This window comes from Schistocerca nitens, chromosome 8, assembly GCF_023898315.1.
Source record: "Schistocerca nitens isolate TAMUIC-IGC-003100 chromosome 8, iqSchNite1.1, whole genome shotgun sequence".
Lineage (NCBI taxonomy): Eukaryota > Metazoa > Arthropoda > Insecta > Orthoptera > Acrididae > Schistocerca > Schistocerca nitens.
The window spans coordinates 34,729,959-34,740,984 of NC_064621.1; the positions used below are offsets into that span (position 1 = coordinate 34,729,959).

Below are 11,026 nucleotides of genomic sequence, written 5' to 3' on the forward strand. Positions count from 1 at the left end.
AAGTTCACAGTTTCTATCTGTTTTATTGAAAGAAAATAACCTATCAGACCGGTAAGATTTTACAGAAATGTAACATCAGATGTCAGGTCAAGCCATCAGATTGGTAAAGGATAAACGTTCTTCCCTGTCGGTATGTGGGGCATACAAAATTGCTTGTAAGTGTGGTGGGTCAGCATTGGAACTAAAAAGAGAAGTGCAAATACGCCTTTGAAGTAAAACAAATGTTTTTGTCTACTAGGGAAAGGAGAAAAATCAGCTGTAGCAGAACACGCTCCTCAGGCTGGAAACCATGATGGTAAATTTTCCGAGGCAAAATTTTATCTACATTGACGAACTATAATCGACAGTTATACAGGGTGTTCATAAACTCCCGTTACAAACCTCTAGGACTTGTAGAAGGGAGTGATTACGTAATACGAGGGTCACTCCAAAAGAATTGCACACTATTTTTTTTAATCCATCTTTTATTCTACATGTTTGAAAGTTTTACAGTGTGTAGATACATCCTTTAGGAACAATATTTTCATTTCTCCACATAATTTCCATCCCTCTCAACTGCCTTACGCCATCTTGGAACCAGCGCCTGTATACCCGCACGGTAAAATGCTGGACCAACGTGTTGGAGCCACTGTTTGGCAGCATGCACAAGGGTGTCATCATCTTCATACCTTGTTCCATGAAGAGAGTCTTTCAGTTTCCCAAAGAGATGATAGTCACATGGAGCCAGGTCAGGACTATAAGGCGGGTGTTTCAGTGTTGTCCATCCGAGTTTTGTGATCGCTTCCATGGTTTTTTGACTGACATGTGGCCGTGCATTGTCGTGCAACAGCAAAACATCCTGCTTTTGCCGGTGTGGTCGAACATGAGTCAGTCGAGTTTGAAGTTTCTACAGTGTCATCATATATGCATCAGAATTTATAGTGGTTCCACTTGGCACGATGTCCACAAGCAAGAGTCCTTCGGAATCGAAAAACATCACAGCCATAATTTTTCCAGCAGAAAGTGCGGTTTTGAATTTTTTTTCTTAGATGAATTTGAATGATGCCACTCCATTGATTACTCCTTCGTCTCTGGTGAAAAATGATGGAGCCATGTTTCATCACCTGTCACAATTCTTCCAAGAAATTCATCTCCACCATCTCGCACTGTTCCAAAAGTTCGCTGCATACCGTTTTTCTTGTTTCTTTGTGAGCCACTGTCAACATCCTGGGAGCCCACCTGGCACAAACCTTTTTTAACGCCAACAATTTCAGTATTCTGCAAACACTTCCTTCCCCTATCCCAACGTAGCGTGATAATTCGTCCACTGTGATGCGTCTGTGAGCAGTCACCAATTCGTTCGGGTTCGATTCCCGGCGGGGTCAGGGATTTTCTCTGCCTCGTGATGACTGGGTGTTGTGTGCTGTCCTTAGGTTAGTTAGGTTTAAGTAGTTCTAAGTTCTAGGCGACTGATGACCATAGATGTTAAGTCCCATAGTGCTCAGAGGCATTTGAACCATATTTGAACCAATTCGTTAACTCTGTGCACATTGTCTGGAGTGTGTGCAGTACGAGGCCTGCCGCTGCGAGGACAATCCTTAATATTGCCGTGCCCGCTTTCGTCACGTAACCTGCTTGCCCACCGACTAACTGTACTGCGATCGACAGCAGTATCTCCATACACCTTTTTCCACCTCTTGTGGATGTTTCCCACTGACTCGTTTTCACAGCACAGGAATTCTATGACTGCACGTTGCTTCTGACGAACGTCAAGTGTAGCAGCCATCTTGAAGACATGCTGTGACGGTCCCACTCACGGGAACAGGTTGAACTAAGTTTGAAAACAAGCGGGAAGGATGTATCTACACACTGTAAAACTTTCACACATGCACAATGAAAACGGTATTTTTACAAAAATAGTGTGCATTTCTTTTGGAGTGATCCTCGTATTTAGAATAGGAACCCATGTCGGACACGTTATCCAACTACGCTACGGAGCGTCAAATTTATAAGCACCGGCGCCTGTAAACGTATGTATATAAAGGGTGATTCTGTGATGATGTTAAAACTTTCAAGGATGATGTAGACATGAATGAATCAATTTGAGTTATGGATCCCTGTAACGAAAACGAATGAGTCGACAATTATAAGCGAAAACCGTACTGATACCTCTCACAGTGGAATATATGTACCGGTGTTGTTGTTAGTAAGACTGTAGGGTAGGCAACTTCCAGAGGTGGTAGTATGGACCAAAACCGATAACAAGGGCTCTAAGATGCACAGCTAAGATGCCATGAGCACTTGTTCATCTTCGATAGAGCGTAACACACATCTCCTCTATAGAACAAATGCTTATAGCTTTCAACGAATGCATTTCAGAGCCCATGTTTACTGCACATTTTTTCTTGTTTTGGTCCATACTGCCACCTCTGGAAGTTGCCTACCCTACAATCTTAGCAACAACAACATCGGTACATATATTCCACTGTCAGGGGTATCAGTACGGTTTTCGCTTATAGTTGTCGACTCATTCGTTTTCGCTATAGGGACTCATAACTCAAAGTGATACATTTATTCTCCTCCTTCATACTACAAAGTTTGTAATATCATCACGGAATTACCCCTTGTACATATACATACATTTCAGGCGCCGGCGCGCAAAACACAGACGCTCTGTAGCGTCGCTGGATGACGTTTCCGGTCAATGGTTCCTATCAAAAATACTATGTACTCACTTCCTTCCAAACGTTTGTGAGGGAAATTTCCGCACACCGTGAACACAGAAGCCCTAGAAACACAGGGCATAACGGAATACGTGTAGATATTTTTATATGTGCTACCTTAATATGTACACACATTATTTTGCTGGTTATTTTTTCTCTGCACCGGACAGTCTTCCCACAAACACGTCACAAACTCTACGACCTGATCTTTTCTGCACTGTCGAAATCGCATCACTAAATGGACGACACCTGTGCATCCACGCGTCCGGACGTCAATATCTCTCCTGCTGCCAGGGGAAAATATGCATTGTTCAAATGTGTGTCAAATCTTATGGGACTTAACTGCTAAGGTCATCAGTCCCTAAGCTTACCCACTACTTAACCTAAATTAGCCTAAAGACAAACACACACACCCATGCCCGCGGGAGGACTCGAACCTCCCCCGAGAGCAGTCAAAATATGCATTAATGGCTTCTTCTTGCCACATATACTTGGAGGTACAAACCAACCTAAAACATACTACTCCTAATAGCTATAATTATTAGTCTGGGAATAAAGTAAATACTGATGTAAGGTTTTTCAAAATAGTGTGCTCAGTGAGGAATAAAAAATCTGCACTTACATCCATTACACCCTGTATATAAACATGGCGACAACTCAGATTTCACAGAAAAGAAGAAGCCATGAAACTTAGTGATGTAGGGACAGCGGATCTCCAGTATCTATTGATAAGTTTTATCTTTGTCAGTCCAAAGTTCGATAATTAAGTTTTATGTTCGACTAGGATTATCTTCACCTATCATGTGTAAATCTTTACCACAGCTCCTTCGCGTGATATTCGTATAGCTCTTCATCGTCCGACCGGCCAGTGGCCAAGACTAGAGAACCAGGAGTACCTATGATGATGTTCACGTAGCTCTGTACAAAAAGTGTGGAGCGAAAAAGTTTCATGGACGAGATCAACAACCCATAAGACAGCACCACCAACAAAGACAACCGCTCATGAAAGCTTTCATTGTACGGTGTTGATAAATCCAACAGGTTTCACACCGAGCGGTTCACTAGTAGAGGCTGATGACCGTGGTGAAATGGAGCGGCTGTTATTAATATATGGAAACGTTTAGAGTGTGAGTCAAATGGCCGGTGATGATGATGGTGTGGGGGTGCTTGTAGTGAGGCTATGAGCACTACGTACACGAGCTCTTGTCTGATGTCACACCTGTGGAAAAATTTGAAGCATCCAGTGGCCTTTCCGATAAAGCCAGACGAAGAAAGTGTAGGCAGTGTAAAGCTGTAGTTCTGGAGGGGGACAGATATCACCCTCATTGGATAACAGAGATGGAGAAGCAACGAGACATCCCTTCATGTAAATTCCGAATGGTTCCCTGATGAACGTTACAGCATTCTTATTAGAATCACGGGCCAAAATCATCAAGTAGGTCTATACACACTGAAGCGCCAAAGAAACTGGTATAGGCATGAGTATTCAAATACAGAGATATGTAAACAGCCAGAATACGGCACTGCAGTCGGCAACGCCTATATAAGACGATAAGTGTCTGCCGCAATTGTTAGATCGGTTACTGCTGCTACAATGGCAGAATATCAGCATTTAAGTGAGTTTGAACATGGTGTTATAGTCGGCGCTCGAGCGATGGGACACAAGATCTCCGAGGTAGCGATGAAGTGGGGATTTTCCCATACGACCATTTTGCGAGTGAACCGTGAGTATCAGCAATGCGCGAAAACGTCAAATCTCCGACATCACTGCGACTGGAAAAAGATCCAGCCAGAACGGGACCAACGACGCCTGAAGAGAGTCGTTCAACGTGACAGGAGTACAACCCTTCCACAAATTGCTGCAGATTTCAGTGCTGCGCCATCAACAAGTGTCAGCGTGCCAACCATTCAACGAAACATCATCCATATTGGCTTTCGGAACCGAAGAACCCTTCTTGCTCCTTTGATGACTGCACGACACACAACTTTACGCCTCGCTTGGGCCTGTCAACACAGCCATTGGACTGTTAATGACTGGAATCATGTTGCCTGGTCTGACGAGTCTCGTTACAAATTTGATAGAGCGGATGGACGTGTGTGGGTATAGAGCCAACCTCATGAATCCATGTGCCCTGAATGTCGGACTATTCAAGCGGGTGGTTAGCAGAATTTCTATAATTACAGAGTGCACATGTAGCTTGTTCTGCCCTCAAGTTTCATCGTTAACCCTCGTCACCGTATTGTCACACCGAATTAGTTTGCACCTGCAAATAGGCTACCTAGTTACTAGATTCGCAAAGCGGTCTGCCCTTGTGCCTTGCCGGACGCATCGTCTCAACAGCTTACCACCCACGATTTGACGCTTTCCATATCACAAACGAAATGCATACTGAGCACCTTTAGCGTGAGTTACAATCTTGGAGAAATGCTTTGTCCTCTGATGTGTGTCTCTTCTCGGAATGTCCTGTAGTTTTTGTATAGTCTTCGTCTGAAATCTTGGAGGTATTTATGAACAATGGTGTATGTCATAACCCTCTCCCCCCGTCAACCCCGCCCTTAAACCCCTTGGAAAACGAAACGGTGGGAAATGTTCTGTTCGTATTGTTACTTCTGACTAAGACATTAATTAAAATAACGATACATTAAGTTTTTTGAAAAAAATTGTAATCAAAGAGATAACACGATGATGGATGCCTAATAGTTGTGACATAATTTGAAGTGGAAAAACAGTGATGGGGATATCTCTAGTTTAGCCGTGCTTGGACATATTATCTGGTTGATTACTTTTAACGTTCCTCTGTGGATACCTGTTTCATTAAAAGGACGTATGGTGTCACGGGAATGAGGAAGAGAAATTTCACACTGCGCATTCTGTGATGTTTCCTACATTCGAATAACTGGTTTGCAAACACGGTTGCTTGTGGTGTCCTATTCTTGAAAAACGTTTTTCAGATAAATTATGTTAAATGTGCCTTCATTTTCTCGTGTTCCAGTACTATCCTTCGGGATTCCGCGACTTACTGAACTGGCTCGTTAAAGAATACCCTGGTTATCCAATATTTGTGACAGAAAACGGCTGGTCAAATACTGGTGGTCTTAATGACACCGACAGAATCGAGTACTTTACGGTGAGTTACGATTATTACCTTCGGAAACAGCAAACATTAGTAGTTTACCTCCTTAAAATGAACTCCTTAATGGTTTTAAATATTCATTACAGTCGTACCTGGCGGCTCTTCTACAAGCTATCCACGTTGACGGTGTTCCTGTGATTGGCTACACCTGCTGGAGTCTCATGGACGACCTCGAGTGGGTCGACGGATTCACGTAAGTCCTTGTGCACGTTCAAGTTTCTTTTCGTTTCCTCTTGATCAAGACTGAAAAATCGAAAAGCCATTAATTGGTCTTGACAATGTGTTCTGAAGCTGTAAGTATTGATGACACGGACATACAAATTATTAAAACCGTCGTCGAAATTATTATGCCATTTCTTAAAGAGAACTTCAGTTTCGTTTTCGTTAGCCATAATAATTCGTTCTGACTGGAAGCAAAACCTAATTCAACGTAAGCAGAATAATAATAACCGGAAATTATTATCCTAATTACTAGTAGTTTTGGATCATATTGCTCATGAACGTCAACTGGAATATCTGAAGATTTATCACATCCACGACAAATGTCAATCAGGCTTTTAGAAAGCTATTAGGATAGCAGATAAATTGATCAAAGTGACTCATGAGGTCAGACATCCCGCAGATTGACGGGAGATAGCAATTTCTCTCCTTGATTTCAGTGAGGTATCTGGCACCGATGATTTTATTATCCTAATCTTGAAAACGACATAAATGAGTTTCTCAAACACTGACTTCGGAGGTACAACCAGAAGAGCAGAAAGAAACATAAAAAAATCGATTGAGGATTGTCAAAGTAGGAATGTGGTCTAAGGGGTGTCTTTGGGTACATTCCCCGCCTCGTTTATTTTCTCTCTTTATGCAAAAGCTATGTGGTCTTTGTTATTACCACTTGCTTCCCGTCTTCGTTGGACAGTCCGCTCTCAGGAGTACCCTAGAGTTCAGGATTTTCTCCGTTTATTTTGTCTTTGTGAATCAATGATCTTACCTGTTTTAATATGACTCTCCTCCAGCTGATATCCAGTATTATCGAACTACCAATAATAAATCACCTAATAAGTCACGTTTGACTTATCGCGCATGAATGGTACACTGTGTTCACCATCAATACACCTACAACGCATGGGTCTCAAATTAAACCAGCTCCGTGTAACAGTGAATGCTTACCACAAACATGTAATTTCCAGACACTTTAGTCCATCTTATAAATAATTATCGTGGATGCAATCGGAAAAGTGACGTGAATTTTCACAAGCACTCTTTATTTTTTTCATTCAAGCTTCGTAGTCACTGGACTCTCCCTCACTTGTAGTCGCGTATCAAATACCTACAATCATTACGTAATTCCAGCATAAGAACTGGTACTTCCAGCATCTGCCTTGAACGTAGGTATAGTTCCAAATCTTTCTCCATTTCCCTCTCACATTACCAAAAGAATATATCTCTACCACAAAAATGTAAATAACACTGATATGTAGTTTCATTACACCGCCTATCATTAACTAGGAATAACACGCGTGTCTTTCCTTACAGATGAGCTTGTTCTGGTTAGTGGACAACTCGTGGCAGCTGTTTGCAGGGATCCACACCCAACATCATCCCATTTTCTTCTTTTCAGTGAAAATGGCCTATACACTTGATCGGTTTTCTTGCCCGCGCTGTTTTCTCGTCGAAACTGGCTGCATATGACTAGCAAATAACGCTAATCCTTCTGAGACAGAGCGTTCACAAGACTGCTGTCTGTATGCTAAACTACAGTACAGTGGCATGCACTTGGCCATAAGCTCTCTGCTGACTACACGTGTGCTTTAATCTGACGTCATCAATATTGATACAGTGACGTCTGGGGTTCATGGGAGATGGACCACTGACTCAGTACATTGATAAAGGTGTACGTTTAATTTACTAAACAGCCGTTACAATACATCAGCTGGAAAGCACACAATATTGATATTGTAAATAACATTTTCAGTTCAGAAGGAGCAATGATGAACATAATTACAATACTAGAAGGAAATACTACATTCATTATTCCACATTAAGCCCAAAAAAGGGTGCACAACGCAAAATTCTTCACTGATTTAAAATGTCTGACAAACTGCAAAGTTAAATTCGAGAACAAAGTGAAAAAGTTTCTCCTTGGAAACTCTGTTTCGTAGAAGACTTTCTATTTACATAATATGTAAGGTGTCACTGAGTAGAAACTACTAATTTCCATCTTTATTGAAACAGAACAAAGTGTAAATGGTCAGCATGTAGCCACTATTACATGTGAATGTATAATGTGAATGTAAAGTGACACATCATTACTTTTAACCATACAAATGTTGTATGGAACATGAAAGTAACTAATCGAGTCCTAGACCTTAACAACATTATGCAATACCTTCAGGTTTACCCGCTCGTGCGTCACATACATACAAACAGCGTGATAATGTAAACAATCAGCCTCGATTCGCTGCTTGTGTAGCCTTGTCAGTTGAACCATGGGTACCGTTTTTATGGAAACAAGTCAAGATCCAAATCTCTAAGCTATGCTCTTCGCGAGCAGCACCCAGCCACGGAAATCAGAAAGTTTTCATCCACAACGACCTTAAAACTTGTTCGCATGTGATGCTAAGGATAGATGTAGTGCGCCCACCGTTACGACCGCCATAATTTAGACCTTTCTTAAATGCGATGAACATATTGTGCAAATAATGTGCAACGACAAACTACTAACGGTATCGCTGGAAGCCAACACCAGACGGGAAACCTGGGACTCCACATCAACGATTTCAAACCAACCCTCCAGTTGGGCTGGTCACGCAGAAATACTCGCACAGTGTGGGCACGGGGGGAGGGGGGGGGGGGGCTAGAGCTACATGGGAAACATCGACTTTGGATAATAAAGTGCCGCGACATTACATTTTCTCTTTGTACTTTTTGACAGTTCTTTGTTTACTTACGTTACGAGCGTATTACTGAGTTATTACCGCATGTTTTACACAGGAATCTTATAAGATCTTGTATTTCTTGTACTAGTGCATATACAGGTGCGTGATGCTCAGTACATCAGTTCTTATGTCAAGGTGATCCGTATCATACTTCTTTACGAACTTTTTCAAACTATTTGGGTTGTGTAAGTTTTTCGTTAAAATGGTTACGCTCATACGTACTACCGTTTGGAACAAGATTTCATTTCTTCATTCCAGTGGAACCTCTTAAAATTGGTCAAATGTATCTGTTATTTATACCACAGACGTGCTAATAGCATTGAAATGAGGGTTCCTCATCATCCGGCTACTACCAACTTATTCTGTTTTTCTTTTTTTTTCGTTGTGTTGATTGCTTGGTGGTTCTTGACCAACTGCGTCTGCGTTGTGTGCACAAGCGCCTACACTTTACCATTCGTTCTTTCCCTTTGGCGCGTCTGCGCCTCTCTAACACAGAGCGACTTTCTCTCTGCTATCCTCGATTTATTGGTACATCATTTTCAGTATACAGGAAACCTAAGCATGGACCCGTCATTTTCTATTCGTAATACAACCCTATCCACGTAACTCCCAGCACTTATTAAAAAATCGCATTTACACTGTCATTTAGAAATTTCAGTATACACAAAAGCATCGAGAAAATTATCTTATGTAAAATTAATCTGTCACTATAAGTACTGCTAGAATCAGTACACTTGTCTGTCAAAGCCTTACCAGTTTTAAACGTTTGCAGCAAGAAATTTGGGCTGTACGAGGTGGATTTCGACAGCCCGAACAGAACCAGGACGCCAAGGGCCTCTGCAGCTTTCATGTCGGAGATCTTCGAGACTAAGGAGCTGCCTCAGGAATACTTCCGCTACAGTCTCCCCTGAACTACAACTTATCTTGGTCTGCTCTTTATATGACTTTATGTACTGCAAAATAAAGAACTTTGGCTAAGTCTTAATCATTGACGTTCTTTCCTTGTGTGGTAGCGAATGCAATCCGCAGAATCACAGCAGTTCGTTATTGAGACCTTCACCTGGCTTTGGCATTTCTGTTTTAAGACAATCTGAGTTCTGATCCCATGTTGCTTATCTGCACATAGTTCTTAAAATTTCACTACATGAAGTGCTTTAAGATAACGAAATTAGACTCCATGGGAAACGGACAGCATTGGATTACGCCTGTCAAGAAATTAAAATCGAAAGTACTAAATTTTCCGTACGTTTACATTAAAAAAATTCCTTAGTAAGCATGAAAAGAAGGTAACACATGTAGTAGTAACTGTAAGAAGCTGAACTCCCACATTAATCGTATATACCGTTCTATGCAACGACCTGATACAGGGACAGATGAAGCCTGACATATTATTCCACTAAGGAATAAAACGTAAAACATATTAAACACGAATGGTACGCCACAGATTTAACCAAGAAAGTACGCTGAGAGCGTAAGATAAACTTTTACATTACATTCGTTGTACAAAAATGTTCAGATGTGTGAATTTCTAAGGGACCAAACTGCTGAGGTCATCGGTCCCTAGACTTACACATTACTTAAACTAACTTATGCGAAGAACAACACACACACCCATGCCCGAGGGAGGACTCGAACCTCCGGCGGGAGGGGCCGCGCAGTCCGTGACATGGCGCCTCTAACCGCGTTCATTGTACACTGATTGCACATGCATTTCAATATAATTCCATTTGCAGAGTTTGTAAAATCCACGTAAACATAAGAAACTACACTGAATTGCAAGAGCCGGCCGGAGTGGGCGAGCGTTTCTAGGCGCTACAGTTTGGAACCGCGCGACCGCTACGGTCGCAGGTTCGAATCCTGCCTCGGGCATGGATGTGTGTGATGTCCTTAGGTTAGTTAGGTTTAAGTAGTTCTAAGTTCTAGGGGACTGATGACCACAGCAGTTACGTCCTATAGTGCTCAGAGCCATTTGAACCAATTGAATTTGAATTGCAAGATTTCACTAAACTTAGCACTTCGGGGTAATATTCGGAATAACGCTAATGTTCAACAAACGGACAGTGCAGATAAAGACAAGTGAAGCACGAGGATAGAAAAAAGCTTGACTAAGCGAGAAACACATGAAAAGTCGTCACTCAGTATCTAGAAATCAGCTGCAGCTTTAAGCCCGGCGTCATAGCTTTGAAGTAACATATTATGAAAAACGGTGCGTAACGAAAGTAATACAGCAATCACATGTGCAATGAAGTGGCGTGAG

At 41.9% G+C, this 11,026-nt stretch overlaps 1 protein-coding gene across 1 annotated transcript in view; it reads left to right on the forward strand.

Moving 5' to 3' along the window:
* LOC126198918 (myrosinase 1-like) overlaps positions 1-9,754 on the forward strand; it is a 51,508-nt gene extending 41,754 nt beyond the window's left edge. Inside the window, exons 9-11 of the mRNA XM_049935546.1 lie at positions 5,696-5,830; positions 5,923-6,029; positions 9,542-9,754. Of these exons, the coding sequence (XP_049791503.1) occupies positions 5,696-5,830; positions 5,923-6,029; positions 9,542-9,680 (381 nt within the window). The 3' untranslated portion in view covers positions 9,681-9,754. The remainder of the gene's footprint in view (positions 1-5,695; positions 5,831-5,922; positions 6,030-9,541) is intronic.
* Positions 9,755-11,026: the final 1,272 nt, after the last annotated feature.